The sequence below is a fragment of the Triturus cristatus genome, chromosome 4_2 (genome assembly GCF_964204655.1).
Source record: "Triturus cristatus chromosome 4_2, aTriCri1.1, whole genome shotgun sequence".
In the NCBI taxonomy this organism is placed as follows: Eukaryota; Metazoa; Chordata; class Amphibia; order Caudata; family Salamandridae; genus Triturus; species Triturus cristatus.
The window spans coordinates 116,423,136-116,439,806 of NC_140586.1; the positions used below are offsets into that span (position 1 = coordinate 116,423,136).

Below are 16,671 nucleotides of genomic sequence, written 5' to 3' on the forward strand. Positions count from 1 at the left end.
TATTAACATGGAAGCTGTACGTCAATTCACATGGGCGCAAATGGATTTTTAAATAGCTATTAATTAATGTACAAATTGGCTTCAAATGAATTGGAATAAAAATATTTATTTATCTGGGCAATGATTTACATTTATCACAAAATTAACTTAATTTTAAGTGATATTTGACCTTTGTTTTGAGCAGACGCTGTCATTGATTTACGCACATAATAAATAGTATTTGGGCAAAACGTATTATTATCTAGATCTAGGAAAATGAAGGTTAAACCAAGAACGGATGGTAGAGAAAAGAGTAGGAGGAAAAAGAGGACAGAAAAGTAGATGGAGGAGGGACCAAGAAAAGGGTACCACCGAAAGGTGCACTTAAATACTAGGTACAAGCAGAACCAGGCAGGGGCAAAAAAAGGAGAGAATTGTAAGTTCAATGAGCACATAGGGGTAGGGCAAGAACAGACAGGGAAGAAGAACCAGTCATTAAAGGTGGAAGTAGAGGCCTGCCCCCGAAGAATTCCTCGCTTAAAAATAAGTTTAGAGAAAAAAAAACATTCATCAGGATTACTTCATCAATACTGGAAATGCCATTTTGTTTTTTTTTAAATTGTAAGGGCATGGGGATAAGCCTGCATTCTCATTCTCATTTGATTAGTATGAGTTTACCATTCCTGTGAGCAACCTTATGCTGCAAATGTATTTAGGTTGTTTTTTTTATTTATTGTGGCTTCTTGATCTGTTCATTTTAGTACACAATGTAGTACTGCTGTAGACAAATTACTACGACCAGCGACCGAGCTCGTCACCTATACATAGGCCACCCTTGTGATCGGCAAGCAGCCCCAAATTAACGCGGATGCCCGGATCCTCTTGCACCGGCGCCCTAATGCCTAACCATTTCTACTCAACGGAATTTTAGTTGGGTTTCACCTTGTTGGCTCTGATTGAAGCCCTACACCCCGGATATCCCTTCGTCGTTCTCCCGCGGCTATTATTCCAGGAGAGTTGCTTTTAACGCATCTACAGAATCAGCTGCGCACTCGTTCACGGCATTACATTCTCAGGCTTGTCACTAATTAGTCCTGCTGATGATCTATATATCTTGTAATAGATTGAAACGTCGTCGACTTGTTGAACAGCATGCATGTTAAACACATAAGTTAGCCTGAAAAGTCTTCAAAAAAAGTGATTGTCTTTTGAATGTTTTAAATGTTTTGTCTGTTGAATGACACAGGACTGTGTCCCACTCTATTCTGTTTTTTGTATAGCCAATTTATTACGTTGAATATTAAATCTACATGTCCGGCTGGACATTTCTAATCAATCCAGTACTGATTCTGGGCTATATTTATTGTTCTTATACTAAAGTGATTTTGAAGGACCAATTGTTTTTCGAAATAGTAGACACATTACTGAGCAATTTACAAAGCAGTAATAATATTTTTTTTTATATATGTGCCTAGCCATTCTGTCTTACAAGACATAAGGCTCGATTTAGAGTTTCGCACACTTGCTACTCTGCTGCAAATGCAAAGGAGTACCCTGCCCACCAAACCCTCAGTCCGCGCACCCCATTTATAGATGCGTGGAGGACCTTAGGTATTCCTCCGATGGAGTCTCCTTTGGTTCAGTCGCCGGAATACTTCCTCTGATGGCCGTAGAAGGAAACACATTCCACCACACGCCCTAATTATGATAGGCAGTGCAATGTCTTTTTCCTTCCTTTTTATCGTGACTAGGAAAAACCTAGTGGTGAGTTCACGAAAAAAACCCAATAATGACCCCCTCACCCTGGGAGAAAACTCCCAGCGTGGCGGGTCATTAGTTCTTTGTTTTACAGAAGCAAACTCCTACTTTGGAAGTTTGTTTCTGAAAAACTAAAATTTTTAAAAGTTTGATGGGCGACCATAAAAACTTATGGGGTCCACCCACCAGACTTTTCATAAATTGAGAGGAACCACTGGCTCTTTTAGGAGAACAGACTGTGTTTTTTTTTTCAATATACAGAGATGACTGGGCCGAAGGTCATCACTAAATTCGGTTGATAGAGTACTGTTGGGATGACGCATGTAATGTCCTCTGCCATCCTGGTTGATGCTACTCCATCCGTCACACCCTAAATTAGGCCCATAATTAATTTTACATTGACTTCTTACCCAAACAGAGAGGCTAGAGTTCAACATCTGGCATGAATAGATAACGAAACCACTTTTAACACACATTTTCTCTCTAACACAAAAACATGTCAGTCTTCATCCAGTACAAAAAATCTTATCTTGGCCTCAAGACTAAGATCCTTATGATGCCTGAGGTGAGTTACTTAATTTTAAACCAGGCAATGAAGCCAGTTACCTCAATGTCCAATTAACCTGAAAATATTCTTTTTTACGGAAGTGAAAGAACTTGAATTACCTATGCTAAAAGGTTTGGGAAGATGGATACATTTCCTTTAAAGACTATTCTGTTGAAGAGGCAAAATCATAGGAAAGCAATGTGAAGAGAATTCGAATTATTTCATTGAGGTGCCTCAATGATTGATACAGTTGCAGAAACTCAAATGCCAACTAAACTATGAGCTGGTCTATGGAGATAAAATAATACAATTTCTATGCATCAATGCATCCAAACATAATCATGGGAAGATCAAATCATAAACGTTAATTGGGATAAAAGCTTAATACGCAAATATATTAAACAGGCAATAAAAAAAACTAGCAGATAGCACTCTTGATTTTGGACATTTAACCATAACCTTTTCTTCTAAAGCAGAAAAAAGGGTCATGACAGTAATTTTATGAGATGTATAAAAACAACTTTGACCATGTAAAAGCTGGTGCCATTCTATGAAGTTATTGTTGTGTTGTAGGAGATCAAACCATCTGATTGGAGACAATGGAATACACTTCAACAGTGATCTTCCAACTTCCTTTTCAAGTTTTTAAAAACTCATTGACATGAGACCATATTCTGGCCCTTATAGAACATTATTAAGCCTTGAGTCTGAAGGTTCTCCAGGTTTTACCTGAATCATTCATAGTTAATCAGTAGCAGCTCTGTCACTAAAATTCAGAAATCAGTAAAGTCCAATTACAATATGTATCTCTTTGTTAACTCTCTTAAAACAAAGGAGAGGATGTGGTCCGTCGGCTGCGCTGCTGCCTCTGGTGCAGGAAACCAGGGTTCGAGCCTCGAGGTCGCGTCCACATCCTGTGATTCTGGGCAAATCACTTATACTCCCCGTGCCTGAATGTGTAATGTAAATACGGTGCTATGTAAAGCGCTCCAATACCCTCGGGTCGAATTCGCGCTATATAAATATGCAAAAAAAAAAAAAAAGGATGGGATGAAGTTTATTCCCCTAACACATCAGAAGGGGACGGAAAATGAGATATTTTACATTTAGTTAAATAAATAAATAAAAGGGTTAAAAAAGTGCCTATTGAAAACAAGTTACATTTGTGACAATGGCTTTTTCTGCATCCATCTTCTCCCAGCTCATCAAGACAAGCACAGCAAATCCGTCAATGTCTATGTGAAGATGTTTACTCAGCAACTTTTTTTTAAATAAAATATTTTTAAAATCCTGTTTGATTTCTCATTCCGGCACATGATACCCCTGGACTACACCAGGCATGCACATATCTTGGGTATATTTCCTTTCATGTGTCGCAGATCTGAAACTGTGCCATCTTAGTGTAAGTATTTGTCGAGTGTTCTTCTTTCGCAACACCCTGGGCTCTGGACACCTGGTATTCTTGGGATATTTCAGCTCGGTGAAGAAGGTAGATCTTCAAAGAGATGCCAGCCATCACTGCAAGTGCCAAGGCCCCAATGACGACACCAAGGATAATCGGCAAAATATCTGAAAAATAATACCACGCTTCGTAGTTTAAAAACACATTTTTATGCTGTTTTGAAAAAATTATATCTTTGGCAGACTATATTTTTTTGTTTGATTTAACACGGGATCAAATAAATAGCATGTTTTAGCTACGTAAACATGAAAGCACATTAGTAAAATATATATTATAATACAGAACAAGAAAAAAGGTCTACCATTCTGAATATTTTTTCCAATTATGACATGTAGCAATCAGCTTTAAAAAATGATTGGTATCTTGGGCGGAGGAAAATAATTTCTTTTCTGAGATTCAATATGGGTTTCGCCCCGGTCGTTCCACTGTGGAGCAGTGTCTTAATTTGTATCTTGTCTTTAACAAGTATACGGTGGCTCGTGCCTGCCCTATATACCTAGCCTTCATGGACTTGTCCTCAGCCTTCAACTGTGTGAACAGGTCCAAGTTATGGCAGCTGATGGCATCCGTCGGCATTGATAATAACATCATTTGGTTTTCGAGGGATCTTCAACGAGATTCTAGGGCAGTAGTAAGTTATTCAAAGGACTTGAAAGTGTCCAGCCAACTCAATATTAAAAGGGGGGGTGCCAAGGGTGTATCCTCGCACCCTTCCTTTTCAACTTATATATTAATTCTTTAGAGAAGGTTATTTTAGACACTAAAGTAGACACTCCTCAGGTAGGCAAGCGCAGTCTGCCGGTCCTCTTATATGCGTACGACGCAGTCCTCCTGGCGAGGACTGCAAGGGGCTTACAACTTCTTCTCAACTCTTTTGCCTCTTTTATGGAGGAGCTGGACTTATCAGTGAATCATTCTAAGTCAAACATCATGCAAGTGGGGCCCTGGTAAGGCGAAGGCAAAGCATCCCATTTTTAAATTAGGATGTTCGCCAATACCTAAAACCAATGTCTTCTCCTACCTTGTAGTAGTATTTGACGACTCCCTGAGCTGGTGACCCCTGATTAACTGCAAGAAAGGGGACTTCTGCGGCCATTTTTAACTTTGCCAGCGGAGTGGGAGGGAAGCCAATAGGGGCCCGCCTGAAGATTTACCAAGCAAAATGTATCTCTAATGTTAGTTATGGGAGTGAGATATGGGGTCATATTGAACTTGGGGCAGTGCAGAGCACCGAGAACTCATTCTTGCAAAGAGTTCTCTCTGTTCAACAATGTACTCCATCTTAATTTGTTTACGAGGAACTGGGGATGTCTTCCCTTGCTGATGATCTAGCTTTCCGCCCTTTGTCCTTGTGGCTCAAAATTTGTTCAAAGCAGGAGAATACACTTAGTAAAGACATCATACAGGATTGTCTCACACTTGATTATGTTTCGCGTATCTGATGGCTCCAGTACATAAGAGTTGGCCTCGCCAGGCTACGAAAAGTAGATCTTTATATGAACCCAGAGAGTAAAAGGGACCTTGTTTGGGTCAAGGAGTTTTTTTTAGAAATTGTCATTGTGATAGAGAGGGTAAAGAGCTGTGTAAACAGAGTGTGCGAAAATATGTCATAGTAAAACTGTGCCTGCCACTGAGCCTTACCTTTTAGGGCTCAAAAGTACCTACGACCGGTTTCTATTGACGAGGTTCCGGCTCGACATCTTTCATATATATTGGCACGCCCCCAAGGTTCCCATAGAGGTCAGTGCGTTATGCCCTGTGGCTGCGAGGGAGAGTCTCCTCAGGACATTATGTACTTTTTGTGTTTTGCACTTTTTATGTTGTACACAGAAAGTTATTTATTATCCCCATTTTAAAACAAATTGGGTTTTAGGAGGATGAGACCAGCTTTTATATTTTTACAACTTCTTTCTAGTGATACTGTTTTGCACACTCTTAGTTTTTTACGGGATGCCATTAGACTTGGGAAAAACCGCAACTAATATTTGTATTGCAAATAAAGTATTTTATTTTGTGTCTTGATTATTCGGATTTTAGTAAATCTGTGATTTTGAAACTTGTATGATGGTACCTTGTAGGCTGTTTGACTTTTATGGTTTTATACTTAAAGCCGAAAAAGGTTTCTTGATGATGATGATGTCTGTCTTATTGTCAACAGACTTGCAGTAAAATTAAGACTGTACTAGCTCTTTTTGAACTTTCTCCCATCTGACTAGGTAGCAAATGATAAAATATTACCAATTTGATATTTAAGATCTTCACAATCACAAAGTAAAAAAATGAAAAACCAATCATTTGAATATAGACTGCTAAATCAAGTGGCAAAAAGGCATTAAAATAGCAAAAAGAAGGTGATTGGGTTGGTGGTAGGCTTTACACCTGTAAATATTCAATATGGTGTTTATTACATTTATTGCTCTTGCTCTTACCTTGTGGAATAGTCCTCCGGTTGCTGCAGAAAAAGCAACACCATTGTAATTTAGATCTCTTTTTTAACTGATGCTTGTTCAATGTTCTATTTTGTGCTTTGTTTTTGTGTTTACCACTTGTCTTGCATCCACTGTAGTCACCCCACTCTTTGCCAATTATTGGAAAACAATCTACTTGTTTGTGGGTTACTAGGATGGGATCATGGTAACTGTACGGAATATTAAAGAGTGAACAAGACATCACCTGACACCATATTGCAAAGAGGGCAAACAATCTGCAAAAAAGATGGCATAAACACAAGAACAGTGCAACATGTGCTGCAGCATTATGGAAAAAAACACATGTAAATTCACAAAGCTTTTCTGGGTGCCTGATTTAAGCTTGAAAGAGGCATAATGAATACATGCATAATGTACAGTATGCACAATTCACAAAGGTGAAAGAAGTGGTGCATGTATATTCTATGTAACCATACTCTACACGACATATGCATGTGTTACGCTTGTGGGTTTTAAGGTAATTGGGATATTTAGAAGACAACTGAATCTTCCAACTTTCCTGACAGTGTGCCGGGAGTTGTGAAGGTTTTGGGATACAAATGGGCATTTTTCTTTGAAAATTACTTTGTTGAGGTGAAGGGCTGCCTAAGTGTCTAGAAGGCTTGATGTGTCATTGAGGGAGGAGTGGAGAGTTTCTACATCATCAGGAGTCAGGTGAAATGAGCGGAAGGTGTAAGAAAGATGTCAGTGGGGATCTTTTTCAAGGATTTGCTGATGGTAGCAGTGCTCACTCATTATGAAGGATTTATAAAGAGATGTTATGTTATGTGGATTTGTAGAGTGCAGCTAATCACACCAGAAGATATCAGGGGAAGAGTAAATCAGGCCCGTGGTGGAGGAGGGATCATGCCTGTTTTGTGTAGAAGATCCATATCTTGAGGTTCCTTTGGAAGTCCGTGAGGGAGAGGGAGGTTCTGAGGTGTTTCAGGAGGTCGTTCCAGGTCTTGGCTGCGGGGTATGTGAAAGAGCGTCCTCCGCAGCTGGTCTTTTTGATGTGAGGGAGGTGTATTCTTGCCTAGGACGCAGATCGAAGGTGCCTGTTGTGTTTGTAGAAGTTGAGGCGGTGGTTGAGGTAAGCTGGACTGGTGTTGTGGAGAGCTTTGTTGGTGTGGATGAGTCACTTGAACTTACATCTGGACTGGGAGCAGGTGGAGATTGTTGAGGTGTGGAGAAATGTGGATATTTCGTGGGATGATCAGGATGAGTTTGGCGGTGGTATTCTGGGTCCTTTGAAGTCAGCGTAGGATATGGGCTGAGATTGCGATCTAGAGCCCATTTCTGTTATCAAGTCTACTTGTGATAAGAGCATGGGTGACCGTTTGTCTGGTGTTCATTGAGATCCACTTTAAAATTTTGCGTAGCATCCACAGGATGTGGAGCATGATGATGAGATGGCTTTGATCTGTCTGCTTATGGAGAGGTTGGTGCCAGGATGACCCCGAGGTTCTTGGCAGGGTCCGCAGGGGTGGATGGGGGGCCAAGATCGGAGGGCCACCAAGAGGTGTCCCAGGGGGAGTGCGGCAGAGAAGAGCGAAGTGGATGGTGAAACTGAGGTTGTTCACATGGATTTTTAGACATGGGAGATACATGGCGATGAGAGAGAGAATGGGCTTAGAATTTCCCTATTGGGTGAGGCAAGTAGAAATTTGAGGGGAATTTTAAGTGTGTTGAGAGACATTAAAAGCAGATTGAGGAGGCTGAGGAGGCAAAGGGTTCTTGAAGGAATTGAGGATGATGGTAAGAACAACCTCTATTTTGGTTAGGCCCTGGGCAAGGATGAGAGTGTAGTGAAGTGTGATTAGTAATGGCAATGATCAATGATGAGGAGAGGCTAAGGCAGGTCTGAGAGACGTAGAAACTGATTTTCTAAATCATCTTGTATATAGAATGTGCCTGAATGAGTATAAAACAGAACACAGGGTATGGAAAACTGGGAGAATTTGTCTTCAGTTGAATTAGTTGGTAGGAGTTTCTTTGCAGTGGGCTGAGTACCTGAGTTTCGTGTGTGTAGACCACTGGAACAACAGTAGTGGGGAGTTGCCGCATTTCCTACATATGGGTGGATGCTTTCCTTATAAACAAAGAGAGCTTTTGGCAGAGGAGCTAGAACCCTGATTGAGGTGCATTTCGGAGATGTGGGAGTCCTTCTCAAGTTCCAAAACAGGGCCCTGGGAGGTGCGGGCAAGTCCTGTGAGGCCAATAAGAAAAACATTGCTTGTGTACTTTAATTTTAATAACTACTGACAACAGTATTGGATTTATTGGAAAACATTCAACATTTTCTTCCATCTTGTGAGTCAATCTTTTTGTTTGTATTTTGTTCATGAAAGTGCTAAATTCAAGTCATGTTTTTATGATAACCACACCAGATAAACATAGATTCAAACTATGTAAATTGAAATGATCCAGCAAATCAGCTGTGAATTAGAGTTTCATGGGCTAATATCTAAGATCTCTGGAAGTCCTCTTTATTCTTGGGATCTGTGACCATTCACTTGGTCTGGTCTTTTTGCTATCACTTTTCCCTTCTTAGTTGGCTCTTCATCATGTCCCTCTATCACTTCGTTTGCTGAGCTCAGTCTACTCTTGGAAGATAGTCCTTTACAAAACATGGCTGCCTTTTCTGTACATATGGAATTCCTCCTTGGACCCACTGTCCTACGTGTTGTACCTTGGCATTACCAGAAGAAGCTTAAGTATCATCGGTTGGAATGAAAGTGTTCTTATATCATGACCCTAAACCAGGAGCCCAGCAGTGTGATGCAAGGGGCTTTAACTGTGCCAAACTATTTGTATATAAATTGATCTCATGTAACTATCCTGCATATCTGGCCGTCTAGAATCAAAGTTCGAAATCCCTATCTTACGCCACTAACAAATGGGTTTCTTCTGATCTGAAAGCAACGTGCTTCATTGCTTTTGTGGATCAAAAGCAGGTGAAGGAAATATTGCTAGCAGGTTGACAAACTTATGGTTTAAAAGTATCTCACAGCCTACAAAAAGCCTAATAAAAGCCAGGCAGCTTCAACATGAAACCTTATTTTCACCATTCTGATTGGCATTACCTTTTACATGAATCTCTTTTTGTTGGCGGTCACTTCCATGCTTGTTCCGCACCTCGCATTCGTAGACCCCGCCATGCTGGAACTCCGCAGCCAAGATGGTGACTGTGCTGTTGTCCTGAGAATAGGTAAGAGAGGTATTGTAGGGGATCCTCCAGTGGTATGTAGGTCCTGGAAACCCTTTTGTTTGACACTTCAGGGTCACCTTTTGCCCTCGGTAAATGCTTTCTGAAGGGCTGATTTCGATGCACGAGATATCTGGCTTGTCTGAAGATGAAGAAGAAAATGTTTAATGGGCATGCTTCAATTATCTCTTGAGGCACAGATGCTGTGACAGTTTAAGTATTTGCACAGACTTCCATAATTCAGTTGTGTCAGCTATTTTGGAAGAGCTCGTAACTATGTTATACCCATGTTGACATCACCAGCCGCAAGGGGAATTAAGTTGCATTGAGTAAAACCCTCCCGACTGGTTCAGTCAACAAATCCCAAAGTGCATCAGTACCTGAATATTTATACATTTTATCTACAGTCTGTGGAGATTAATTGGTGTGTGCACAGCCAGAGTGATCCACCTGTCCCAGTAGAAGTGGATGGAGTGGAGCGTTTCCACTGGTTGAGTCTTATATGCCCCGACAAGTAAAAACCTTTGACCTTGCAATTAGTACCCCATTTGGCATCCATGTCTAAGTGATGGTTGCCTGACTTAGTGATCCTGATCTGCATAGAAGTTTAGGGGTCATTTAGAGATGGTGAAATAGTGCTTCTGCCTTAAAATGGTAGATGAACCATTACCCTAATCTTGGTGTCCCTCAGCCCGATTTATAGGTTGGAGAAACGCTGATTTCTCTCTTCCGCAAACTCTTGACTCTGCAGGCTGGGTCATAGTGATAGTCACCGCACCCATTTTAGGGCAGGTTGTCAGAAACTAATTTTCCCTATTCACGACTGCCATTCAGGACATTCCCTGTCCACTGGTGTGATGGTTAATTTGTTCTGCTAGAACAAATTCCTGTTTTGAGAGTTTGTTCTTGTAAAACAAAATTCTTTGCTGGATAGACACATCAAACATGGTGTCTACTTCACAAACAATCTGTATCATCAATGGAGCTGCCACAGGGACTGCTCCACTGTATGCACAGAAGGCACCGAGACCTTCATGAGGCAAGTAGGGGTCTCTATATCTGGGGGCGGTCATCTCCCTAGAAAGCAGAGGCCAGAGCCTCTGTGGATCTTGTGGTCAGGGGGATAACTTTAAATGAGGTCCATAGGGTTTGTTAGAGTTTGATAGAGCCGGGGCCTCACTGTAAATCAGAAAGGCTCCCGTTCCGACAAACTTAAAGTTCATCCACCTCATTTAGAAGGGAGCGTAACACAGGTTTTCCACTGGTGGAGCCCCAGCTGACTAATCCAGCAGAAAACCTTGATCTAGCAGCCCATTTGCCACTGGTCAGCCAAGTCAATTTTGCATTCTCTTGCCATAACTCCCATCTCTTTGTCCATCCTCTTCCCTGTCAACGCATTCATCTCCCCGATCCCAGTGCCTACTCTCCTTTGTCATTGCTTACTTTGCATCTCTTCGCCGCATGTCCTCTACACTGCCTTAGTTTTCCATGCTCTACAACTTTTTTCAGGTATGTGCCTTGCTTTAATGTGCTAACGCTGTGTTTTCATATGTTAGCCATTAAACCCAGATCCTTTGGATTTGCCTGTGCTTGTTGCTGCTGTCATTGTATAAAAGGTGAAATTTAAGCAGTTGCATTATGAAAATATTCCACACGATAATGCTAATGACTCAATGACTGGTCAGAGGGAAAGGTTTGACTCATCATGTACTTAAGGAATATAAACGTAATCTCAGTACTGTTTGATAAGGTGAAGAACTTCCTGTCAAAGCCTGTAAATGATAATAATTGGCTGACTAGGGTAATGGATGTCTGGAAGAAAATTTTACTTAAGTACAATAAAACAAATGATGTGTTTCGGTGACATGCTCCAGTAATCCTTGACAAAGGGGAGAGTGTTCCTCCCTAAACGCAGTGTGTTGGTGTGCAGCGGCCGGACCGGGATCCAAAACCGTCCCTGACAAAGTGCTCAGCCGCCCCCCTCCCCCCCCCCCCCCCCCCCGGGGGGGGGGGGGGGTGGGGTTGGTGGTGCGGCCGAGCTCTTTACCAGGGTCGGTTTTCGGCCGATTTTGTTACAGGGCCGATTTTGCAGCTAAGCTGCAAAAACGGCCCTGTAACAAAAACGGCCCCTAGGGGCTCGAAACCTGCACCCACCCGTGCGGCGCACCGGGAGATTGCCCGGTGCCCGCTACGGCCTGTCCGGCGAAATGCATTGAAGGCTGTTGGTTTAAATTGAACATTTTCCCATAATGATTTGCTTGTTGGTTTAAAAAAAGACGTAAAAGAAAGATTTGACAGTATCGATTTCTTTGGGAAGTGCCGTGAGCGATCGAGTACCAAATCAAGGATTGCTAAGGTGAACAAAGTTCTTCATAAGCAGGGCGCAATTCTCACTAACGTCGTGGTTAAGAAGCAGCTAGGAGTTTCGCAGTTAGCGGATTTCTCGTATTCAAAGAATACATTCCTGCCTCGGGAGTTTGTCCGCGTTTTATTTTGAGAAGGTGCATCATAAATGGTGCCTGCTCGGCAAAGGACCAGTGTCTTCAATGGGCAGTGGAACGCTTATGTGATATGCTACTTGAGAGGGGACTGAATCAAACAGCTGTAAAGATGTGGGGAACCCTCTAAAAATATTGTCCTACCCCTGGGGTCTTCATGTACGACAAATAACACGCAAACTCAGTAGCGGTCCCTGGTGAGAGAGCTGCGGGGCGGGGGAGGAGCAGGGTGGGGTATAGTAAACTACGGCATACGGCCGAACAGAGGTAAGTAAACAAATAAACAGGGCTTGAGTCGGGGTACCACGCGGGTGGACGGCGTCCCCCCACTTATTTTACCAGGTTTTTCCGGGTGGACGCCGTCCCCCCTGCCCAAAAGCTGGACAGCATTGTGTGAGCAGAGAGCCCGGGTGGGAGGGAAGTTTCCCGTAAATTACCAAAGATATCCTAATATTTGTAATTGGAGACTTTAAGTGGCACCAGTGGTGTGTGCAGGCTGGAGTGATTGGGAGGCGGAGCGAGCAGGCGTTGGCGGTTAACGCTTGGAATGTGTGTCCTTCTGTATCTTGTGCACTTTTGAGCACTTCGTTGTGCAACTGGGGCACCCCCTCGGGGGAGTGGGGGGGAGGGGGGGTTGCAAAGGACATCGAGGAACAGACCAGGGGTAGCAGTGCTGTGAAATGCCCCGTCATCTAAAGGCATATGAATACTCATGAGATTCCTGTTGTGACGTCACTTCCGGTGACAGCGTCCCCCCACTTCTTTTCATGAGATTCCTGTTGTGACGTCACTTCCGGTGACAGCGTCCCCCCACTTCTTTTTTTAGGACTTGTGCCCTGCAAATAAATAAATAAAACGAATTTCATTGCACGCGCTGCATTGCCAAATCCGATGCAGAGCACGCAACGGAATTCATTTTATTTATTTATTTGTTTACTTACCTCTGTTTGGCCGTATTCTGTAGTTTACTAACCCCCACCCTGCTCCTCCCCCGCCCCGCACCAACGCCCCGCTGCATTCCCACCAGGAACAGCTATTGCGCAAACTAAAGTACTTCTGTCCATAAATCATAATTTTCAAATCCTGTTGGGCTCTCTCACTGTCGCACCCTCAGGGCCTAATTTATTGCATTTGGATGTAGGGTAGTTCAGCAAGGCACCTTTGCTGCGGTGCCCTACGCCAAAGTGAAAGGGCAGGAATGCACTGTATTTAAGCAATACGGTGCATGCCTGTCCTTTCTGCCTGCGCGGGCGCTGTCTTCGGTGCCTGGGCCATAGTACGCACCCTTGCACCATGGTGCAAGGGTGCCTCTGTTGCAGGCTGGATTGATTTTATGCAGGAAGGGGCACCTACTGCACAAAACCTACGAGGCATTTTCCTCTTCCGATGTGTGCTGCAGAATGCAACACACATGGAAAGAGGAAAAAACGAGGAGAAATTAACATATTTCTCCTCATTGCGCTTCACCTCAGGAAGTGTATGGATTTGTCGCCTGCCCAGATTTACATCACTTCGTAAATCTGGGGCAGCGTCAAATTCCATGAGAGTTGCATTGGAAAACCCACCACAACGCTCATGGAACGCCTCCTGGGCACAGAGTAAGGTGACGCAGTTATTTGCACTGCATCGCCTTACTCATGATTTATGAGGCCCCTAAAAGCCACCCAGGGTGGCTTTACATGGTTTCATAAATCTTTATGAGAGTCCTGCATCACACATGTACCACCTTACGTGGTGCAAAAGTGACACAGGGCTCTCATAAATACGCCCCAAACTTTGTAATGGTCACATTTTATAGCGTGCTTCGAACCACGCGATGCAAAACTATTTTGGATTACCAGCTCTTGTACTTTGAAAGATTTTTCCTCATATTTGCCCCAACAGACTTTGGGGCATATGTAAGCGCTCCTTACACTGCCGGAGCATCACTTTTTGTGATGCTTCAGTGGCAGAAACAACAAAATCCTATTTATGAGACGATTCACAGCCACTTTGATTGGCTTTGAATGGCCTCATAGCTATGGAGTAAGGCTAGATAGTGCAAGGTCCTGCGTTGCCTTACTCTGCGCTAGGGAGGCGTTCCAGGGGCGCTGCGGTGGGTATTCCCACACAACATCCATGTATTTTAGAGCTTCCCCAGATTAACAAAACCATACCAACTTGGGGATGTGCCAAAATCTTACACCTCCCTTGGGGCGGTGTAACCAGCAGAAATATGTTTATTTCTCCTCTTTCTATGTGTGCTGCATTCTGAAGCCAACATAAAAAGAGAAAAATGCCTGCCATGATTGTTTTTGTGCAGGAAGGTTCCCCTTCCTGCACAAAACAATCCTGCCAACAACACAGGTACCCTTTGTAAGAAGGTAGTTTTGACCATCTGAGACGCCCAGACTTTTTGCTTTTTGAACACTTGATTTTTTAGCTTTTACTGTGGGAGAGCCTCAAAAGCTGGGACTCACCCACAGTAAACTCATGATAAAATAGACTGCATGTGGATTTCACCGGTGTCCGTCTTGTGAGATAAGGCCGCTGCACTGCAGCCAGGGTAAGGGGCATCATACTGGTTACATGTGTGCACCCATGTAAGGGCTATGCGGGGGGTATTCCTGTCGTGCGCAGACCACGAGCTGGTACAGATAGAATGGTGTGGAAGGGATTATGCATAGTTGGGTGGTGACATGGAATAGGCCTTTTAATGTGGGGAGACCCCTGTAAGGGATAGTCAGTGGGCTTTACTGTTTCACTGTAGGAACTCCACATGGGGTGGTTTCCATTCCCCAGTGCCTACAAATTCCAGACACACACCAAAGTACACTGTAAGTTGTGTAAAGAGAATTATTCTGCTGAGTTCAAAGCCATATCTCTACTGCTTATGGGTCATCCAGAAATGTCAAATCCCTCTTACTCGGCTCAGAACCAGTGTGACCCTGCCAGGCTGGATTAATTACCTCCTCCCAAGCTGTACCATCAGAGGCCCAGCCCTTCACTGCAAGCATTTCCAAGGGCGAATGTCTTCTCTCCAGGAGGGAGAGATGGGGTGAAGCTGCAGGGTATCAATCAGCAGCTGTCACCCCGTGCCAGGCACCGGGCCTGCTCTGGGCCCGGGCTGTGAAGTCAGCAGGGAGGTAAGGGGGCTTTTCAGAGAAAATGTGGCATTAGACCCCTGGAATCTGCAACTTGAAGTATCACATAGGCCTGTTCAGGAAGGAGGGATCAGGGGCAGAGAGGTGATGTGTCACTGCAGGATAGGGCAGAAGTGCATTCCTGCTAACCCCCTCCAATTTCTCTTAAAAGGTATTGCAGAGAAAGAGGATCTCTCTCTGGGGTGTGCTCTTGCTGAGGAAAACTGGTGCTGGAGCCTGGCACCATGGGCAGTTGGAAGGAAGAACCCCCTGATTGCCCCAGGACTCTGGACTGCGCCTTTCTGTGACCGATGACGAAGCTGCCGGTCTTGGATGTGCCTTCGGGGTGGGTCAGGCCGGGGGTTGCCCCCAGAAGAAGGTGATGTTGGGTAGCTCCGTCACACCCCCCGTGAAGGTGCCTATGGGGCCCAGGAGCCCACCTCCGGGCCCCCATGAAGTAAAGCGTACATGCCCCCCATGGATTGGCCCCCAGGGACCCAGGAGCCTCCATGTGAAGGTGGGAGTGGCCCAGGACCCCAACCCTGGGCCCTGGTGTCGGAGGAAAGGAGGGGGAGTGCCGTCGCAGTCCCCCGCAGCAAGAGGAATGAGGGGGAGGGCCGTCACACTCCCCCGAGGCCCGCCCGACCAGCTGCATCATCCATGTCTGCCCGCAGAAGCAGGCAGATCAGAATGAAGTGCCGTCTACCGCAGCAGCACATGAGGGTGCTTGCCAGGAGGGGAGTCAGCGAGAGCAGCCAGGGCTGGGCTTCCCAATCTGTACTCCAACTCACCTGCACGCGGGGTGCCCGGGTAGGACTGGACCCCGAAAAAGTGGAGAAGTGGCAAGAGGCCACCAGCGAAGGCAGCGCGGCTCTCCCCTGAGCAGGGGGAGAGCCGCTGCTCGAATATTCACAAGATGGGGGAAAGCGTCCCATAATGCCCTGCAGGGCACGGCTAAGTTTGGAAACAAACCTGCTTGTTTTCAGCGCGTGGTGACCCCAGGAAGATGGGATCACCACCACTTGTTTGCCAAGGTGTAGGGGGAGCTGCAGAAGCAACGCAGACTCCCCCAGCACAAAAGTGGAAAGTCTCCAGCTTAAGTCTCTGGAGACTTAGAGGAAATAACCCTTCAAAGGTTAATCCTTGTTTACAAGCCTATCTAATGCTGGAACCTTTGTTCTTCAGCTGTGAGCTGATGCTAAGGACTACACTGAGGTGTGAGAGGCTGAACATTGATTGTCTTAGTAGAGACATCCCCTGGAGGTGAAAAGGTGTAATTGAACAGGTGGTGCATTTATGTAATGTGGTTCTTTATGGGGACTGGAAGTCACATGTAATATGGGAAATGATAAGTAATTGGGAAGCATGTTGCTAGGCATTCTTGCCAGGGTGCCTTGTTGTAATTGCATAGCCATTTTAGGGGCTGTGATTGACTTGCATTACACATGTTACCAGATATGAGAAGTACCTCTCATTCCAAGGTATGTTTAGACATGTATTTTTGCTACTGCATTAGTTGAACAACCAAACTGTCAGCCACTGTAATTTTTGTGTGTATACTGTATGTTCAGTATGAGATGCTCTCAGTCAGGGTTATGTGTCGCTATCGCAGATGTTCCCATTATAAAT

General features: G+C 44.2%; 1 protein-coding gene across 2 annotated transcripts in view; it reads right to left on the reverse strand.

Moving 5' to 3' along the window:
* Nucleotides 1-1,978: 1,978 nt before the first annotated feature.
* Nucleotides 1,979-16,671, reverse strand: part of LOC146833120 (intercellular adhesion molecule 5-like) — a 222,156-nt gene continuing 207,463 nt past the window's right edge. The window contains exons 14-15 of one of the 2 annotated variants that reach the window (XM_085600743.1): nucleotides 9,301-9,564; nucleotides 1,979-3,853 (exon numbers count right to left, since the gene is read on the reverse strand). In XM_085600743.1, coding sequence (XP_085456869.1) covers nucleotides 3,651-3,853; nucleotides 9,301-9,564 — 467 coding nt within the window. In that variant the 3' untranslated portion in view covers nucleotides 1,979-3,650. The remainder of the gene's footprint in view (nucleotides 3,854-9,300; nucleotides 9,565-16,671) is intronic. The other variant, XM_085600744.1, reaches the window with a different exon arrangement.